This window comes from Pseudomyrmex gracilis, unplaced genomic scaffold (assembly GCF_002006095.1).
Source record: "Pseudomyrmex gracilis isolate BER0280 unplaced genomic scaffold, ASM200609v1 scaffold_415, whole genome shotgun sequence".
Classification (NCBI taxonomy): domain Eukaryota; kingdom Metazoa; phylum Arthropoda; class Insecta; order Hymenoptera; family Formicidae; genus Pseudomyrmex; species Pseudomyrmex gracilis.
This window is the reverse complement of record NW_018020999.1, coordinates 39,746-62,018: the sequence shown is the minus strand read 5'-3', so window position 1 is coordinate 62,018 and position 22,273 is coordinate 39,746. Positions and strand designations below refer to the sequence as shown.

Genomic DNA, 22,273 nt, shown 5'->3' with positions numbered 1-22,273 from the left:
ATACTAAGTAGTTCCAGCGTTGACCGCTCGATAGCGCCGCTTACCCGCGCTAGAAAAAATCAGTCCGGGAACTTTCCGGACAAACTGTGTATACTTCGCAATAATTTTTTTCCTCCATACGGAAAAAAATACGGGTATACGGAGTCCTTCATATATATGTGATGCAAATCCAGCATCCTATATGAAGGAAAAAAATTATTTCGAAGTATATATGTATATACATATACAGGGTGACCCAGAATTGGTTTAACATCTCTCGTAGACAGGTAGAAGAAGTAAAACTGAGTCGACAAGTTCTATACCATTTTGCTAGATTCGTAATAGTTACCGAAATCTTAATTAATAAAGATCCGCGAATAAGCGTGCATCGGGCTGTCTTACGCGCGTAGGACAGCCCGGCGCGCTTCGCACAATTACATTTTAATATGTATATGTATAGTATATGCTGTTATATTAGCTCCTCCCATATGCTGCTACGAGTAACATCGTTAGCGCGCAAAGCGCACTGGGCTGTCTTACGCGCGTAAGATGCATGCTTATTCGCTGATCTATGTTAACCTTTTCGTTCCGGGACTGGCCCATATATGGACCAGCAAGAAAAGCGAACGTAATAGATGTTTATAAGGTCAATTTAATGCACTAAATTTAGGAAAAAAATTGAAAAAAATCCTGGTTACTTCTTTGACCTTCAAAATTAACTTTGAAGGGGGGGGTAGCAGGTTATTATTAACTTTTTCAGCTAAAATGCGAGGTCAATTTTAAAAGAAAAATCCCCGGAGCGAAAAGGTTAATTAAGATCTCGGTAACTATTGCAAATCTAGCAAAATGATATAGGACATTTTGACTCAGTTTTACTNCTTCTACTTGTTCACGAGACATGTAATACCGATTCTGGGACACCCTGTATATATTTAAAAAAGCACATTCACGCACAACATCCTGTGAACGGCTCTTCATGTCCCTATATTCATATATTATTAGTTTAAAAAAAATTTAGTTTGGCCGCAAAAAAATAATAAATATAGCCAAAACTGCCAATTTTGATACATTTAACCTCAAATTTCTCGGAAATTTGACGTGTTAAGTCAATTTCGTCGCCGGATTCGTTTTCGGTAACCAAAAATCCATTAGAAAACACTTTGTTTATTCGGGTTTTTGATTGACAATTGCATTTTTCTTCCAGACTGGAAATTCCAGCACTGTTCTCTAAGTATATTTTAAATTAAATATATTTGATTAATATTTAATAAAAATCGAATGAAAAATCTCCCTACTGATTTATAAAAATAGGACTGCTTATAAGAAAAACTTTCTCTAAAGTATAGTTTATCAATAATGCATCTGCAAGAATTTGAAACTGCAATGCATTAAATTGCGTTTAGTCAATCTGTCATCAGCGCGGTTGTCAATCTGTTGTACAAACGTCGGAAGCTATTGTATATTTGTATGCCAATTGATAACCAGTTGCAACTGTTAAAGACTGCTCAATGTCTGCTAACAATTTGTCATCAACATGAGTGACAGATACGATTGCAGATAATCGCCATTTTGTTGCGTGGATGTCAAACAGATAGTGTTGTAGTCTTGCGTGAGAACAGTCCACACGAATGCACGAACAGATCTGTTTGGCGTTTGCTAGCAATCTGTCGTCAATGCATTCAACAGATCGACCCTATTGCAATCACCTTTCTGTCGTAAACAGATGCTACTATGGTTTTGCGGACTGTTTGGTTACAGTATTCCTAAAAGCAGAGCTGCTTGTTATCAATCGTCTATTTGTCGTCAACTTCATCGACATTTATGTATTTGCTATCGATACAAACTCTCATGTATATTGCCGACAGAGTTTATTACGTCTTTTGTCTTCATGTGCTAACAGTTTTAACAGCACCAAAACATGTTTCCCTTTTGTAGCATTTCAGGAAACAGTTTCTGTTTGCCAAATCTGCGCAATCAGAAATTGTTTGCGGAGTAGAATATACTGATTTTGCCATGTTAACCGTTTGGAAGGAAATAGCTTGTTGTATTGTGAATTCACGTATATTTTATCCCCAATCTTTGCCAACATATGTACTGCCTCTGCTAAAACTGTGTTAAATACAGAGTAGTGCGTACTCTGTAACAGTCTGTAAAAAATAAAAGTTCGTTAAATTAATTTCAAGATCTCTTTCTTTATTTTAATATCAAATGTTTTAAATTCTTAAATTGCAATAATAAATAATTATGGTAATAATAGAGGATAAAATATGTATACAGTAATGATCATATTTTATCGCAAATAAAATACAGTAATATATTAACACAACAAAAAATAGAAAAAAATAAACATAAAGTACACGATAACTTAAATGGCAACAATCTTCAGCACTACCGATATAACTAAAATGAAAAAAGTAATTAACCTACTCTTGATGTTTCCTTCAGGTATAACGCATTTCATGTCAATGTTTTTTTTTACATACATACATACATTTTATATTCATATCTTTTGTATCTTTTGCAATATAAAGTGACAAACTGTCACTTTTGACAATTTGACGATTTGTGCGTGACACTACCGAGAGAGAGAAAGAGAGAGAGAATGTGAGAGAGAATAAAAGAGAGAAAGAAAATGTGAGAGAGAATAAAAGAGAGTTGAGAGAGTAAAAGAAAGAGAGAGAATGAGATTGCACCGCACTCGCTTCGCCATCTGTTGACGGAAACTATGAAGTTGCACATATGTGATATATACAGGGTGTCCGTAAAATTTTGACCAAGCCGAAGTATGGAAATAGATTGTGTTACATCCTGGCCCACGGTTACGGTCGGGCTATGGTGGAGTAACAAAGAGCTGTCGTTTCTTTCCTTCTCCGCACAGCAAGTCGGCGATCCTGCTGCGGCAGAGTCGAGCAGAGTTTGCTTATGTTCGTCGACAGGTCAACGGCGTACGCCGATCTTACTCTGTCAAACACTCACTCGTTGGTCTCTTTTCAAGTCTGGAGAATTAACTCCACGGACTAAGGACGAGACCGTGCGATCAATTGAGGATGTGGAATGAGAGGTCGTCTTAATTAAACGGAGAAATTATGATACATATGATATTAATTTATTCATTTAATGGGTGTTAGGATTACAATTTTGAGATGTGTATTCGTGTGGATGAATGTGGTATCGCGAATTTTACATTGAAACGGAGGGTCATTGCTCGGAGGCTAGAGAGAGGGAATATATATATATGTGTGGATGCGTGACGCGAAGTGTGTGTGAGGCCTCCGGCGGGGTTTTACAGGTGTAACTGTGTCGGTAGCATGTTTAGACGCCGATTCGTGGTGTAGAGATCATTCCAGATCAATTTCTATTATTTCCTGGATTTTTGCGGAACTTGGAGAGAACATTGTATAAAAATAGTGGACGGGAACTAAACGGATATCATCTATAAGGGAATTTAACTGGGAGGAGTTTTCTAGCTGGAGTGGTGGTTATTACCCGGAAGATTTCGGAACGATCTGTTGTTAGAGGGTCAAGGACAAAGGGGATTCTTTCCGGATTTGCTTTTTTATAGGTGGATGCTAATCAGAGGAAGTGTTGTAATCTAGGATCGAGCGGAGGGGTGGTTGATCGTGTCGAGTCGGAGGATTCATCATCTACGGGTTCGTCTCTGGATGTAGATGGTTCGGGGGAAGGAGAGCGAGGGGGAGGTGGAGGAGTCGGGGCGGATTGCAGGTCCGCGGGATTTTCTGCGGGAGGATCGGAGGTTACAGGTGAATAAGAGGGAGTTTCATACCACGAATTGTCGTGTGTATGTGTATCTGTGTGTGCGTGTTCCGAATGTCGGTGAGGGTGGGCGTGCAATTGATTTGTATGTATATCGGTGGGGTTTTCTATTCTACTGTCGCTGCCGGAAACGTCTCTTAATGTCGGAGGGGAGGTGGCGTCAATGGGCCTGGTCGGCTCCGCTTCGCTTTGCGCGAGCGCTGCAGCTCGTCGCAATTTTTGACTTTGTCGGTGCCGCCGGTGCCGGCGGTTGGAATGCGAACGGCGGGATTCCACTTAAACGGGAGGTTCTCTTAGCAAGTTATTATTTATAGTAAAAATGTGAACGAGATTAACATTCGGAACTGATTTCTCATTCTGCCGACATCATACTTGATCAAGAAGAGTTGTCAAAAAAGGAAAAGGGGGAAAGGGCTAACTCTCTCTCTCTCTCTGCCGGTTGCTATTCACGACTAGAGTCGCGAACTGCCCTCCCGACGAGGGTGGTCGAACGAAGAATTGACTCCTCGGCCGGTTGCTATTCACGACTAGAGTCGCGAACTGCCCTCCCGGCGAGGGTGGTCAAATGAGGAATTGATTGCGGAGAAGCAAAAGAGTATATTCTCGCGATGCTTTTAGGCGGTTATGCGTTTCTGGTAGGTTCCGAGTATTAACCTCGAGTTAGATTTTTAACTAGTGGAACTCCCGATTAAAATTTGTGGGTGGACTTACTACTTGCTGCTACTGGTGGTGCGATTTCCTTTACCCCTTCGGCCCGTACGGCTGGCTAGGTAGTTCGGTGGATTCTCGGCACACTGGTTGCACTTGTAACTTGTATGCGTCGCGACTTTGCTGCGGCACTCCCGGTAGAATCAGTAAGTTTTTCTGGATACGCGGCGCGATACTTTCTGAGTTTCCGATTCCGAGAGCCCCGGCTTATATACCGTTTTGAGTCAGCGAAGACTCTCCCAATCGGGAACTCAGTTGAGCTTTGCTGGTTCCTATTTGTTAATTAGTCGGTCGGGCGACTTGCGAGATCGCCAATCGGCGACGATCTCTCGCTTCGGTCGCCTCGTCCGATTTTTCGAAGAAGGAAAAAGGGAGAGTGTTGTCTTTTCGACCGCGCCGCATAGACCCCTTGTTGTTTGTTTGTAATAAAAATGCCGGAGTTTCTATTTGCGCCGGTCGCTCTAATTTTTATGACCGGCGTTTTCATGACCCGGAGATATCCGGGTTTGTTTGGAAAGCTGCTCGAATAGTTATCTAAAATTTTGTGTTATTGCTAAGCGCAGTTTATCTTTCCGGGCGCCGATATAATTTTCGTTTGTTCTCCTATCGTCTGGAGTTTTAAGTTTCCAAACGATAGGAGACCCGTTCGAGTTATTTATTATCAAAAAAAAGGGGTTTGCTATGCGTTGGCGCGTCGCGTCACAGCAAAAAGGGGACCGTGGAGTCTCCAGGACGTAACAATTGAAATCAAACTAAATAGAAAACTTATTTGCCATTTTTCAAAATTCGCAATAGTTAACAAGATACAAAGTATTGTAATAAATGTGTGCCAATGAGCGCGTAAGAAGCGATAATTCTGACTTTGTAGGCGTAGGTGTGTGACTGTCAGAGCAACGAGAGGCAGAGTGAACGAATGAGCGACGTGTGACTCGGCTGATTTCGCAGTCAGCTGATATTCGGCGGTAAGCAAAGGAGCAAGCAACGTTCGAGAGATAAGAAGCCACTGCTCTCCGCGATCAGGATCAGGTGATAGCGCTCGTTCGTTCACTCTACCTCTCGTTACTCTGACAGTCACATATCTACGCTCACAGAGTCAAAATTATCGCTTCTTACGCGCTCATTGGCACACATTTATTACTTTGTATCTCGTTTAACTATTGCAAATTTTGCAAAATGGCAAGTAACTTTTCTATTCAATTTGACTCAATCTATCTCCATACTTATGCTTGGTCAAAATTTTACGGACACCCTGTATAAAAGAAAAACGTTGAAAATGGCTGTTTGAAACAAACACGGTTATTGATATAAATATGATTAGTTGTTTATTGAACAAACATGAATATGTGATGTGTATAAACGTTTCGACCTTCGATTTAGGTCTTTTTCAATATAATTCTAGAAATAAAAATTTTAGATAGAATAGTAGCAAAACAAATACACAAATAAAATAGATTTATAAAAACTTACGGAAAAATAAAGCAATTGTGGTCGTCATGGAAGTGTCATGCGTGTAACATCTATAGAGAGATGAAGTTACTGACCACAACTTCACAAGAGCAAGATAGTTATTGAGATGAAAGGAACGAAGGTATGCGCCGAGTTAAGTGGTTAAAATTCAAAAATCGGAGTCACATAATGGTATGGAAAAGCATTTTCACACTATCTTGCTCTTGTGAAATTGTGGTCAATAACTTTATCTCTTTATAGATGTTACACGCATGACATTTCCATGACGATCACAATTGCTATATTTTTCTGTAAGTTTTTATAAATCTATTTTATTTATGTATTCTTTTTGCGACTATTCTATCAAAAATATTTGTTTCTAGAATTATATTGAAAAATACCTAAATTGAAGGTCGAAACGTTTATACAAATCTCATATTCATGTTTGTTCAATAAATAACTAATCATACCTACACACAACAACAACCGTGTTTATTTCAAATAGCTATTTTCAATGTCTTTCTTTTAAAAATATTTGAAGCTATTTTTTACCTCTTAAGTGATATATACAGGATGTCCGACAATTACTTTAACATCTCTCGTAGGCAGGTAGAAGAAGTAAAACTAAGTCGAAAAGTCCTAAACCATTTTTTTCTATTACATATAAGAAAGGAGTAATTGTTGAATAAATCAAGCCAATCAGCGCCGACCTTTAACCGGGCTCACGTCAGTGAACCGCGCGGAGCGCTCACGCACATCAGACGTGTGGTTCACGACGTGCGTTCGGCTAAAGGTCGGCGCTGATTGGCTTGATTTATTCAACAATTACTTCTTTATTATATGTAATAGAAAAAAATAGTTCAGGACTTTTCGACTTAGTTTTACTCCTGCCTACGAGAGATGTTAAAGTAATTGTCGGACACCCTGTATATTTGTCCGACAAAAAATTTGTATATGTGTGAATTTCAGCAATTTGAGACATTATCTTCAAATATCTTTGAATAAAAGACAACAAAAACACATATATACTCTTTTTTTATATTTCAAACCCAAAACGATTGAGACTAAATAGAAGTACATCGGTTTATTTCTTACTGAAATATGAATATTTTAATTTTTCATAAATGTCAAATTTACTCATTTTTGCGTAATAGAGACACAGATTGCTCACATCGTTCGCGCGCGACTTCATTGCGCGTAAACTTGGCGCGAGACACTACCGTATCTCTTGATATAAATTGTGCATTTTTCTTCTGTGCTCTTACTTGGTAAATAAATATATATTTTATAAACATCATGAAAATGAGAAGTTGCAAAATAAATAAGATTTCTCTTACTTTTAATAAATCTCATTATAATATGTTATAGATTTAGTAACTGTTAATATATTATTATTATGTTGACAACGCTAAATACATATGCGTCCTCTCTCTCTCTCTCTCTTTCTTTTTTCAAGTATTTATTTTTCAACAATATAAGTGTATATTAAGGATGTTATATATTTTACTCTTATATATTTATCTTTATTATTTATCCTTATCTATTTATCTTTATTATATCTACTTTATCACAATAAAAATCATGTATTATATTTATCGCTAAAGTAATATCGATTTAATTTTTAAAGTGCAATCTTTTAGTACGCGGTGTAATAACATGCATCGACACAAAATTACAGATTTCTTTTCCAATAACGATCGCACAAAATCTATCGGACAAAAACAAAAAATAAAAAAATTGATTGCAAACAGAAACGCAACGTTAATCAAAAATTTCCGCGAAAGATGAAACAGAGAAAAGAACATAAAGATAACAAAACCTGTAAGTATATGCACATTTGCGGAAAATATTTTGTCGCATTTGTATAGTGCATTCGAGAAATTATACTTGTAAAATCCTTTGAAAGTAAACCATATTGCCGCCACTTTCGCCGCTTTCAATTTAAGTATTTTTCGTGCGTATAAACTGACCAATTTTCGTGGATTTTTCTGACAATGATGAATTGTCGCGCCTAAGATTGCGATACGTCAAAAATACATGAAATTCCAAAAGAGAAAACATAAAAAACAATATAAAAAAGATATTTTACTATTTTTAACGACCTAACTAAACTAGGTGATTTTATGTTTTAAATTAATTCGACAAAAGATCAATTACTGAATAAGCATCAATTACGTAATAAAATATCGTCTAATTTTTAAACTAACTTTATTCTGCAAAATTTTCAGATTATAGAAAAATTTTAAAAATAGTTCTTCAATTTGATAAATATGCATTTTAAGTCACACTTCATCGATTTCGATGTGCTTTAGATATGTTGTAGGACAGGTCATACTGAGTAAGTATTTAAAAAAATTTTGCGGGGACGACCTTAGTTTAGGAGATATGACAATTTAAAGTTTCTGAACAATACTATTATTTTTATGTTATTTTCGTTCGTGTTGTAAGCGTGTAGGGGGGCTTTGCCTTCCTGCAGAGAGAATAGCTTTACTTTTCTCCTTGCATCCCCCACAAAGAAACCACACACTTTTGACATGAATCAACATTTAATCGGAAGTCGTTCCTTAAGTTTTTTTATTTCTTATTGCATAGATTCTAATTAAATATTGCTTTATGTCGAAAATATGTACGTGGTTTTTTCAAAAGAAGGGTGCAGAGAAAGGATCAAAGCGCCACTTCCTCTGCGGAGGACAAAGCCTCTCTTACTTACCGCTTACAATACGAACAAGATGTACATGGTGTCGGAAAATAAGAGTTTATTTATAAAACTTCTTTTGTTAATAACTTTTTAATAAATAACGTGCGACGGTTAAAATCTTTTGATTGTTACTCAGCAAAGTGACAACATATGTTAGTCATGAATTTCTGAAGAGGTTGATCTTTTGTAAATATTTAATTTGTGATTTAAATTCACATCTGCTCCACAATGTAAACATTTAATATGTCCATGAATAACTTTACGATCAACAAGAAAATCTACTAATTTCTCGCTGTTCTTAACAAGACTACAAAAATTCCTGTAGTCACATGTTGAAAGCTATTAATAAACTGCGAGAAATAGTAAAACGGATTCTTGACTTTGTAGCTTTGTTTAGATTTCTCAACACAGCAGTCCGATACAGAACATACAGAAACTTTACTGTTTGTATAATATCAGCTTATAATAAGTAAAGCATTAAAATACTGAAAATTCAAATTGTCATATCCCTTAAATCAAGATCGTTCCCCATAAAATTTTTTCAGATAATTACTCAGTACGACTTGCTCTACATATCTAAAGCGCAACGGAATCGGTGAGGTGTGACCTAAAATGCATAATTATTTTCAATTTTTTATAAATAGTTTGCATTTCTTTTGAAAATTTAAAAATATTTCAAAATTAGATATATATTAAAATGAAATTTCTTATTCTATTATTGCTCATAATTTATTCGTATTATTTTTCAAGACGCATTGCTTATTCCTGTCACTATACGCTGCTCTTTGTCAATGCAAAGCATTCCAAGAATGTTCCGCAAAAGAGGCGTCTTACAGAAAAGTTACTGCCTCTATGCCGGAGGATATGCACTCTCGACCTCAAGATGCACTCTTTCGCACGTTCATTAGAGTCCGAGAATTTACCTGACGGCACAACACTCGTCCTTCTTGTATCTTTATCAGGTTTCTTTTTACTGTCTGTAAGCTAGTTATTTTCTGTGTTTGCAGTTACAGAATTTTATACAATAATATTTTTAAGTCGTCTCTCTCTCTCTCTCATATTAAAATTAACTGCAGATATTTTTATCAGTATTTTTTTTATAAAGAAAATAACCAATATTATAAAAATACGAATGTTTTTAAAACATGTGAATGTGACATCCCTAACTTTTATCACCTCAAATTTTTATATCAAACTTTTGTACATATTGTGTGAGTATATATTAGTATTTAAAACTAATACAAAGTTTTCTTATTACAAATAAAACTTAATTATATATATAATGTTTTGCTTCACCAAAACATCTCTATTGCAGACTGACAACTAGGAAAATGATAAAAACCACTTACGTATTCCGTTAAAGACAAGTAAACAGGAAGATTCAAACAAAGTGTCTGTATCAGGTAAAAAAATAACACAATACTTAGCAAGTGAGTAAAGTGTGATAATAAAACTGTGATAATAAAAATCGAAGAGAAGCAAAGTAGCGCAAGTAAGCGCAAAAAAGAGGTTCTTTCATTTCTTGAACAAAGCTAGCGTATTTGCTAGATGAGAGTAACACGAAAGAACGTGAGCACGAGATCGCGATCTATAGAGTTGAGCTCTATGGATATAACACAAGCGGAAAATGAGAGGCACAGGAATAAAATGTAGAGAAAAAAATAACAAAAGAGAAAAATGAGCGAAATCGTGAATCGCGCGCGCTCTCTCTCTCTCTCTTTCTCTCTCTCTTTCTTGAAAATACAAAACGTTAGCTGGAAAAACAAAAAATTGTCCCACAATTTATTCTAAAAAGGAAAGGGAGGTCAAGTGAGAGCTTAAAAAAAATTAAAATATTCGCGCGTCAGGAAGATAAAGACACGTCATGTGACACTGATGAAAGTGATAAAAGTATGGAGAGAAATTGATAAAGAGTTAGTGATGAATAGAGAAGATAAAGAAAAAGAAAAACAAGTATGAAGTTACGAAGAAGAAAAGAGACAAGACAAATGATCCGACAGTGTAGTTCAGAGTGAAAATAGAGAGAAAAAGAGAAGTGTAAGTATAGTGATTGATATCCGTGATGTAGGCAAAAGATGGTAGAAATACAGTAAAGAAGTCAAACAGAAACTATCCCGAAGAGAATAAAATTGAACCCAAGCTGGTGTAGCAAGCGCGCAGATATAGAATAAGCGGCGGAAGAAGCGAGTAGGATAGGGAAAAGAGCGCAGTCACGGAGATGAGATCCGGAAGATGCGAAAGGAAACGAAGAGATAATACAGCTGAATATAGCTGAATAATTGTATGTGCCATTATCAAGGCAAGAGAGGCACTAACAAAGAAACCTTATTTTTTACTCACTTCATTATATTTTCCTTATATTCACATGATTAGGGAGAGAAACGATCGAGTCCTTCGCTTCTGTGACCACAGTTATTATCAGAAATTAAAGAGATAATTACTTTCTTTCTCTTTCTTCCTTTAGAAAGCGAGAGTTAGCTCTAGTTAACTGAAGAACTCTTCAACTGTAAAAATCAGGATAAATTCAAAATAAACTCGAATTTTGCAACATCGAACGCAACACATTGTAAAAACTAGTGGATCGAACCAGGTTATAAACTTCTTTTCTTTTTTTTCTCATATTGAATACACAAATAGTTGGCGCAAGAAATTAAGTGAGACACTCGAGCGAGAGCAAGTAAGATATTTTGTGCTGAAAAATTGATCGCGCGTAAGAGATAAAGACAAAAAGAGTGAGAAGAGGGGAGGAAGAAATGTCGTTGTCAAGGGAAATACGAAAAGTGTCTAACACTTCGTTGGAACGGATGCACATGCGTATAAAAGCGTGAGGCTAGTGCTGACGATGAGAACAAAGAACGAAGGAATGAATGAATGAATGAATGCAAAAATACGGGAAACCGCAACAGAATGATAAATACGAGAGCTTGTGTGAAAGACGAAAGAAACGGGCTTGGTGGCTACTTCTGCCTCTTTCTCTTTTTTCCTCACTCATTCACTCTCTCTCTCTCTCTCTCTCTTCTTCTTTTTCTTCTTCTTCTCTCTTTCTCTCTCTCTCTTTCTCTCATTAACAGAATCGCGCGAATGCAATGAGCGAACGAAGCTGAAAACCAGCGTTCTCAAAGCCCAAGTAGGCTAAAGTGGAAATACAGGGTAGCGGCGGCGACAAATCGGCAAGGGCAAGGAGGGAGACTAAAGATGATGGGCGCAAAGGGGTGGTTGGTGGGAACCATGACGTCATCGTTGAGCGGTTGCCTGGCAACGGAAAACGTTCGTCGCGTCGGGACGCCGACGCGCGTCGCCACCGCCGACCCGCCGTAAAAATCAATTTAGACCTTGGCTAGGTGACCGCGCTCTCGCTCGCTTGCTTGCTCGCTCGCTCGGTTGGTCGCTCGGCGTCACTGCGACGAGGATCTCTCTCCGCTCTTTCTTCTCATCGCGAGCCGAGGCGACCGAGAGAGTCACGCTTCATACGAGGCTGCCGGGCTGCTGACCACCACCACCACTACTGATTCCGCAAGCTCTCGGGACTCCCGGATTCGGGAGTCGCGAGCTAAGCTCGACCAGTCGCGAGCGGATAACCACATTGAGCGAGTGCCTCTATCGTGGCGCTTGCGGCGCTACCGCACGCGCAACAGCACATCACGTACGCACCTTTACATACTCACGATTACACATAGCGATTACCCGTGATACACGCACATACACATTCACATAGCAGAGTTGCCCGTGCGCTCGCGCAGCAGAGCGCGCGCGTCGAGCTACTCGCGCGCGACGCGGTGCATCGTGCAGTCACGGGGAGGGAGGTGGAGAGACACTGTCACATGAGGGGTTCGCACACCAGGTAGTAGTGCTTGGAGGATACGGCAAAAGAGATGAACTTGTGAGTGTACCGGAATTGTGGAGTGTACGCAAGCTTAGACAGGAAGACAGTAACGCACGTTTGGAGCGGAGATCGATGCATGGAGTTTCAACTGTGCGAATCGGAGCTTGCAAAGACACACCACCTTCTTGGGACAATTCCATCGTGTGGAGCTGTCCGATGTGTGGAGCTGTCCTGACAGACAACGACAGAATGCGTGGGAAAGCGCACGCTACTTGCGTAAGCTGTCGTAAATTGTCGTGAAAAGAGACTTCTACTTGGATCGAGAACAGCTATGCGAAACGAGAGGTTCGCATGTACTGTCGATGAACAAAACCGTCGATGAACCAAATTCGCTGAGCGCACAGTTCGTTCAAGTGAAAGATTCCCAAAGAGGAGAAGTTCCGACGCGAAAATTTAAAAAAGCACTTAAAGACACACTTTTTCGCGAAATATTCTTCTGTTGTGATTTATATTTGATGTTCAACACTGTTTCCTGTTCCGCTGTGTACGAACGACATCGGTAAAGTCTTATTCTCTTTTCATCTATATATATGTGTATTTCCGCTTTATCTGCAAATCTATTTATTTACATGTCTGTAAGTGCTGCATGCGCTTGTATCTTCTCCTCTGCGTTCTCCGGGGAACACGAATCTAAATCTCTCTGTCATATATATGTATATATACATACATATATATATATATATATCGTGGCTGGCTGGTTGTTAAAGAGTCAGATATCGAAATGTATGTACGTCATATGAACGTTGATAGAAAATTGCAAATGCAAACGACACAGAGAAGAGACGTATTAATTGGCCGAACGGCGTTCATCTCTCCAACATCGTAACGACAATGATATCGGCGTGGACAGCCTAAAAACGTCACGAGATCACGAGGCTCGTCGTCGTCGTCGTCGTCACTGCACATATCATTCGGTGAGAGACCATCCCGAGCTTACCGATGTGACGACCGGCGAACAGTGCAGCACGAGCCGAACGGAGATACCGCGCCGGATCAACCAATCGCGTTCTGGCAACGTGCCTTCCATCATCATCGATAGTCGCGCGATAGCTCTTTGTGGCGCTCTTCAGCATCGCCGCCGCGGAGACCTTCCACCTGTTTCGGCTCGAAACTGTTTGTATTCGCAATTGGCAGCTTTCCAGAAGAAAGATTCTTCTTACATTCATATACTCCTCAATTTCATACACTTCGAATAGTGAAGATATCTTTTTCTCGTCAATGTTTGCTGTAGAAACTCGTTACGCTGCCAGTTAACCACGTCTGAAACCAATCTAGATCTCGATCAAAGAATGATCACGCTCTTTATATTCTTAAATCAAATTTCTTCTCGACGTTTCTAACGTTTCTGTTAAGCTCATCCTTTCGTCGCTTCGGCGTTCACTTGGCTCCGCTCTGAAAGAAGACTTTGACTTGCAGACTACATGGCATCTTCAGTGGCAACATGGTTGCCCCTGGCACGGGCGGCGGCGGTCGGTTGGGTGCCGATCGCATCCCATCCGATGCCGCCGCAACCGGTTCAACCAGGGCAACGCACTGTCGAAGACGTAAAGTTGTTGATCAATGTGAGCGGAGTGCACTTCGAAACATGGCGTAACACCCTCGAGAAGTATCCGGATACGCTGCTTGGCTCGAGCGAGCGCGAGTATTTTTACAACGAGGAAACGAAAGAGTACTTCTTCGACCGGGATCCGGAAATCTTTCGTCATATACTCAATTACTACAGAACCGGAAAGCTGCATTACCCGAAGCACGAATGTTTGACAAGCTATGATGACGAGCTTACGTTCTTCGGCATTCAGCCGGACGTGATTGGCGACTGCTGCTACGAAGACTATCGCGACCGCAAACGGGAGAACGCGGAGAGACTAATGGATGACAAGCTCAGCGACGACGGGGATCAGAACCTTCAACAGCTGCTCAGTATGCGCCAGAAAATGTGGAGAGCATTCCAGAATCCTCATATTTCGACGGCTGCATTGGTCTTCTACTACGTAACCGGATTTTTTATTGCGGTCAGCGTGCTGGCGAATGTGATCGAGACCGTACCATGTGGAAACCGCCCGGGTCGGGCAGGAACGCTGTCCTGCGGAGAGCGTTACAAGATTGTGTTCTTTTGTTTAGACACTGCTTGTGTTATGATTTTTACCGCAGAGTATTTATTGAGACTCTTTGCCGCGCCGAGCAGATGCAAGTTTGCTCGTTCCGTGATGTCGATAATTGACGTAGTTGCAATTTTACCGTATTACATAGGACTTGGTTTGACCGATAACGACGACGTGTCCGGGGCATTCGTGACGCTCCGTGTTTTTCGGGTTTTCCGTATCTTCAAGTTCTCTCGGCACTCACAAGGATTACGTATCCTCGGTTATACTTTGAAATCCTGTGCCTCCGAGCTGGGTTTCCTCGTTTTTTCGCTTGCAATGGCCATCATTATCTTTGCCACCGTCATGTTCTACGCAGAGAAAAACGTCGACGGCACCAACTTCACTTCGATACCTTCTGCCTTCTGGTATACTATCGTCACAATGACCACATTGGGGTAAGTACTAATATACTATCGATTTTTATATGTAAACGAATAGTTTTGTGCAAAACTTATATGTTATACGTTGCTATATATGTTTTTCAACATTCAAAAAAAAAGATGCACCAAAAAAGTTACTACTATATTTACGATTTACAGAGCGAGACATTTTAAAACTTACTATCTCACATCATAAACTACTCATTGTACGAAAAAAATATTTTAATCCACGTTTGCATAGTTTTAAAAGAAATATACAATAAATGACTTTTTAAAATTTGTTTACATATCAAACTACTAAAAGATTTTTGAATTTTTTAATTTAAAATTGTTAACTGACCAAATTTATTTAGACACTTGACAACTAATAATTTGTGCTAAAATAGTAAACATTTTAACAATAATTGATTACTTTGTTTTTTATTTTAATTAGATAAAAATGTACTAATTAAAATTAAGTTTCGATTAAACTAAACATTGGTTTTTGTTTTGACTTTTGAAAAAAATTTTTACTAATTTTAATTAGTGTTTGAATGGATTAGAAATTAGTTTTTATTTTGATCAGTTTTCTTTGTTTTACGGTTTTTTCTTTGTGCAATTGTAGCGAGTTATAACAAAGTGCAAATAAACGTGATATATTTGCTACATATATATGTGCAGCACACACAAATTTGATAAAAATTTATAAAACAATGCGTGTATTCTTGCATCATAATATTTACAAATGTGCAATTCAATGTTTTGCAATACATCTCTGTAAAAATGGTGGAAATTATATAATGTATATCGGTATTAAGAACATATAATATAGTGAATAATATGAACTTCAATATTTGAATACCACACAAAGCTTTGTTGTAGTATAATTTTGTCTAAGATAAAAAGAAGAATTTATTATATAGTATGTTATAGACTATTGGGGTTCTAGTTAAAAAAATTATAAATTTTATTTGTGTGTATTTTATATTATTTGTTACATAATATAGTTTGAACAAAATAATTTCTGATTTTAAAAGTACATTAATATTTGAATAAGTTTGATAATAAGTTTTGCATTATTAATGTGTCTTTCTTCTAAACAACAGGAGTAATTTAATATTTTTGTAGAATATTCTTTTTGATATATAAATTATTTTCAAATGTTGAGGCATGTTATACAAATAATTTTTTGAAATATTTTGAAATTTTTTGAAATATATATACATATTCACGATCAATATTATTCCACTCTTACAGTCGTTGTTTTAAGATTTCTTTTGAAGTAATTAATGTTTATCTAATTCGCGAATCTAATTCATTCTATAAATATTCAACAAGATTTATATCTGGAAATTGAGATAAAGACTATAATAATTTAAGGCAATTGTATAATAAAAGTTTCTGTACAATTCGGGCTTTGTGGAGTCGTTATCTTGATAAAAGTTTAACGTTTTACGTGTCTTTAATTTCCATTTTTGTGGCACTTTTAAATAAATTATTGTTTACGATATAAAAATATAGAGTTCCATTATACTATCGATGAAAACTAGTTTATCAACTCCGAATGTTGAAATGCATCCCAAGACATTTCCATTTCCGTGTTAAATATTTGATTTCGTATTTTTCACATTAAATTCTTCATTTTTTTTGCAATATAGTTCTTCAGTGTTCTGATCCAAAAATATTAAATTTCTTTTTGTCACTAAAAATAACATCATTCTATCAAGTACTTTTCTTTATAACAAACTTCTTAGCAAAATTAAATCTCTTTTTTCTATTCTTTTTGTTTTTTACGATTTTTCTTAAGCAACCATTATATTTACTTTCTTTTAGTACTCTGCAAATCGCTTGCGGATGCACTTATTACCAGTCTCTTCTAGGACAACGGTAGCTTTAACTTTGATGCATTTATTGTGTGATCTTTTTTTATTTTTTGGATAAGTTTTCTTTTATCATGAATGTCTAAAATGTCTCTTGGTCGATCTTTTTGTAGAATAGATTCTATGCGATTCGTATTTATATCTTTTAATAATAAACAGTTTTGAGGCTCTTGAAAATCAAACAACGTGAAATGTTCGGTCAATGAAGGCCAAACGCTGAATGTTTGTCGCGTATTTTGTATATATATATATATATATATATATACACATGGACTCTACGTCCATAATGCGCGGGACATTGGGTATATATATATATGTATATATATATATATATATATATACTCGAGAAAAAATAAAAAATCATGCGATCATATAGGATTATATGTGGATGTAATTTTGTATGATCGTGTGAACTTTTATATAAGTCGAAAATGATTTTATATAAGTTGGATATGATTTTATGTGATCGTGTAAAATCAGATCTGAAATTTGGCGCCATCTGATTTTAAATGATCACATATAATTATAAGAAATCATATACTATCGTACATAATTTTATGTATTTATATGTGATCATATAAAATCAGATCGCGCCAAATTTCGGATCTGATTTTACACAATCACATAAAATCATATCCAACTTATATAAAATCATATTCGAGTTATACATATAAAAGTTTACACGATCATACAAAATTACATCTGATCCACATATAATCCTATTGTATATGATTACATGATTTTCCATTTTTTCTCGGGTATATATCAAACAACGTGAAATTTTCGACTCCTAGCCGAGGAATTTATTTCGCAATATATATTTTAAAAATTAGTAAGGGAGGTATACGAGATATCTCATTTATGTGATGCAAATATAGCATCCTATATGAATTTAAGAATTGAAATTTCAATTCGAAATACGTAAAAATTTATACAAATATATATGTATACATATATATATATATATATATATATATACAGACAGCCCGATGCATGCTTATTCGCAGATCTTTGTTAATTAAAATCTCAGTAACTATTGCGAATCTAGCAAAATGGTATAGGACTTTTCACCTCAGTTTTATTCCTTCTACCTGCCTACGAGAGATGTTAAACCAATTCTGGGACACCCTGTATATATACAGAATACGCGACAAACATCCAGCGTTTGGCTCTCATTGGCCGAAAATTTCACGTCTTTTAATAATGTTTCGTGCTCTTATTTGTATTAATATTTGTGTAAGTACATATATTTCTCTGTATGAATTTTTGTTCTCATTGTGAAAAATCACAAGTTGGCAAATGTTAAAAGATTAGATGTTACGATTGCTTTTGCGTTCCATTTTTGTTAAAATAGTTGAACAAGTACTGACATTAGACTGGCTTTCTGAGGCTTAATAATGTGTTTATAGAATACAATGTTTACAAACATACATTACTTTCGAGTTATTTAGAATAATAAGCAAGTGTATGTCTGAATATTAACTTGTAACTTTAAAATTAGACACTATTTTATTTACAACAAATATATTATATTTACAAATTTAATAAATTATAATAATATTAAATATATAATTGACGTTTATATTTTTGTTAACTCAATATTTTTTGTAGACTTAATCCTTTATAGTGTAATACACAAATATTTTTTCTTTTATCCTAGACAAAATTATTCTGTGACAAAGTAAAACTGTGTGACGTTCAAATATTAATGTTATTCACCGTATATGTATAAAGAGAAAGAGAACAACATTCAAAAGTGGAAAACATATTAACTAAACTATTACAAATTTTATAAAAATATTGCAAGAGTTAACTCTATTGCTATGTCAATTTTATAAAGAAAATTCACTTCTCGCTTCTGACGTATAATCAATATAGAAACAGGAGCAGTAAGGGAACAGGAGCCTTAAATAATTATAAGTAAGTGGCGTAAGGATCTAATAACTCAGTTAAAAGTGACAGTGGACACGTTGATAAAATACAGTAATATTTACAAAATATATTATATAAGTGACAAATAAATTATATAAGTGAAATAGTTAATCCATATTAAACCTGAACGTAATATAAGTAAAATATCATATTCCTTATTTTTGCAATGATGTGCAAAAAATGTGAATCTAAACAGCCTTGAATCATCTGAATAAATATAAACAACAAAGAACGCACGAATTTCGTATGTTTAAATTTGCTCTTATAAATTTGAAAATATAAATTGCGCATAATTTGTTTTTTATTTACAATAAATCTCGAGCTTTGTGTTAAATGAAAGGAAAATACAGTAGTTTCGAGAAGAGAGCGCGAGACACAAGTAGAAAAGAAGAAATATGAAAAACAAAAGAGTTAAGAAATTAAGTACACTGAAAACAAAACTGTGGAAGTCCTACAGTTTTGAAAAATTCAGTGCGAAAAGTTTATCTCAACTGCGAGAAATGATGGGAATCTAAAGTGAAAATACAGCGCTAAAGCGGTTGTTAAATGATTTTTTAAATTCTTAATTCTCTTAAAGTAAATTCGTTTAAATTTAGAAAACCTTATATTAACCAAATTACACATATTACTCGTATTTGTTTGTCAGAGTTAGATTAATTATAAGATATTTGTAACTCAATTTCTCTCGAAATGATTAAACACCCAGCATCAGAATCTGCGTTTATTAAATATATAGTTTTGCATTGCCAATTTAAGTTAGCATTTAGAAAAGATAAAACAATATATTGCTTGTGTTTTGAAAATCAGATAAAGTCATATGGAGATTGCTTTTGTAATGTTTGGCTCCAAGTATTTAGTTATTTTATACTTATACGAGTTGTGTACAAGTTTAAATTTCTTTTAAAAAAATATCACAGAAGTTTGACAGAAGCCTACAACCAAAGCAATAGTAATTCTTGTAATCGCAGTTCTTTGCGTGAGAGAAAGAGGACAAGCCTGACAGCGCATAGTGTCCGTTTATTTCCCGAAAACAGCAGAGAGAGGATTTTAATAGGAAAGATCATCCTCTTGTACTCGAAATCGAGTTTTCGGAGCTCTCTATTTGAAGCGTCGACTCATCGCTGTCAATTTTTCTTTTCTCTCTGCAACTCCACCCAGAAACCTTATACACGGCCTCGGCCGACCAGATCGATAAACATAGATGCTCCATAGAGAAAGAGATCTTCTATGAAAAAAGTAGAGTTAACATTGAAAAATAAATAAACGCGCAAAAACCAGAAACTCCGCAGCAACTTAATAGCTGATTTGCTGTTTGATCGAAATCAGAAAATCGACGAGAATAAAAATTTCGGAATTGTATTTTGAAGTATTTATTTTTTTCGCTTCAAAGAAATAAAATTTGAAATAAAAATCTTGACGTTCTATCCGGGATAATTTTTTGTAATCGATTCTGATTCCGAAATGTCTTTTTTGCAATGGAAGCAGCAATCAAAAAAGCGAAATTATTTCGTTCGTAATCTGTTCTGAAAAATTACGTAATAACGAATGCTTTACTCTCTTTCAATGAGATTCAAGAGAAGCTGTTCTAATGACTGTTAGTTTTGTAAAAATGCAGCAAAATATAGTGAATTTGACATGAATAAAAATTTACATAGCTTTATACTTACATTAGTAGATCGAGATGAAATAGTCGATTTCTTCGAATTAAGCGTAAATTTTTATGTAACTTCTACATACATGTACGCGATACGAATATACATACATATACGCGTATGATCCGGAGAAACTTTCAAGTCCGAAATAAGTCAGTTCGCCAGCGACTCAATTGCTCCGGATGCTAACACACTCTTCTGGACTATAATATTAAGCTTTCTGTAAAGCCCCCGGTTTGTGTGTATTTGACAAAAATTCTGTTCTTCATCTACTACTTTTTCACCTTTTCTCTTTCCACACTTGCTCCGTTCTTTATTTTTCTTTTTCTGTTCTTTATACAATTCTACATCGTTAGTACCAAATACAGATTGCAGCTGACGCTATATGTTAATCATAATTTCTGATTAATGTCGAAAGTATTTGACTTCTGAGCTTAACAACATTTCTTGTTTTGCATTGTTTGCCACATGTCATTAATTAAAATTTTGCCAAATGAAAAACCGCAACTTTATACATCGCGTTGCACATTAATTTCAGTTTTTTATTTTCTGCTTGTAACAATAAATTAACGTTTTGATTGAATAATAAGTCTATTGCTTAAAAATCTTTAACGTCGCAAATCGCGCGTTTTCTCTTACTCAATTTAATTATGATTAATTTATCTGTCCGGAAATACATAGAAATATATATATACACATTAATATGTGTGTGTGTGTAGAGAAAAAAAAGAGAGAGAAAGCTAACGGATGAAATAATCGCCAATCTATTTGTATTTTCAAACAAAGAATTGATGGCGCTCATATCGATCCAGGATTTCAAGTCCAATTCCGCGACATTTTTTACACTTGCCCGATATCGCTTTAAAACAGTCGCCGTTTTTAGCCGATAGTGGTCGACTAAAAATAATATCTCCACTCGTCGGGCGTGACATTTACCGGTTACTCGCCCACGAATCGACCCAACTCCCTCAAACATAATTACCCTTTCTCATTAGCCTCTTTCACGGTTTACGGTCCGATCAGCCCCTCGTCGTCGCAGATAATCGCTGAGATAGAAGTGGCTCGCGATAAACTCTAAGTGCTCCGCAGTCTGCGATAATTTTCTGTCAAGAAAATACTTTACATATTTTTGTATTTTTATATTTCCTCTACGACCCGTATTTTTATTATTAATTTAGAATTTTCATTATTCAAATATTTATCTTATTACGCGTAAATTATATCCGCGAAAATTAATAATTTTTATTTTCTTGATTTTATAAAATAATATTTTTTAATGGAAAAAAGTAGCTTATTTTCCTGTTTTTCACATATATTTCCAAGGTTCTTTTTACATGAATTTTTACACAATAGCATAATTATTACAGAATCTTGAGAATGAGAAAAAGTTTTATTTAAAAATCAAGAAATAAGACTTACGACAATTTAATTGGATGCACTAGTGTATACACTGAGTGCGTCTTCTTTTAATAGTGTAGTAGAATATTTCAGTGTTAATATTTTACTACACACTGAAAAAGGACGCACTTAATGCGCACTAGCGCATCCAATCGAATTCGTTGTTATAGCCATACATGTGAAATATATATACGTTTATTTTTTCAAAATGTGCAAATTTATACACATAAAAAGTTTCGAAGTGCATAATAATTCTAAAATTTATATAAAATGCTTTGCATCACGTATATGTATATGAATTATTCATTTAATTCTCAAAAGAACGTGAAATTTTAAGCGGTCATGGGAACCTTACGCTGGATGTTTGTTGCGTAATAAATATATATATATATATACATATATGTATATATACATACATTT

At 35.8% G+C, this 22,273-nt stretch overlaps 1 protein-coding gene across 1 annotated transcript; it reads left to right on the top strand.

Moving 5' to 3' along the window:
- Positions 1-12,384: 12,384 nt before the first annotated feature.
- LOC109860582 (potassium voltage-gated channel protein Shal) lies at positions 12,385-15,031 on the top strand. Its single transcript, XM_020439786.1, has one exon. It carries the CDS (start codon positions 13,910-13,912, stop codon positions 15,029-15,031), a length of 1,122 nt encoding a protein of 373 aa, XP_020295375.1. The 5' UTR covers positions 12,385-13,909.
- The last annotated feature ends 7,242 nt before the right edge of the window (positions 15,032-22,273 follow it).

Excerpts from the sequence above, each read along its gene's own strand:
- LOC109860582 (XM_020439786.1), top strand. The coding sequence starts at position 13,910 with ATGGCATCTTCAGTGGCAACATGGTTGCCCCTGGCACGGGCGGCGGCG.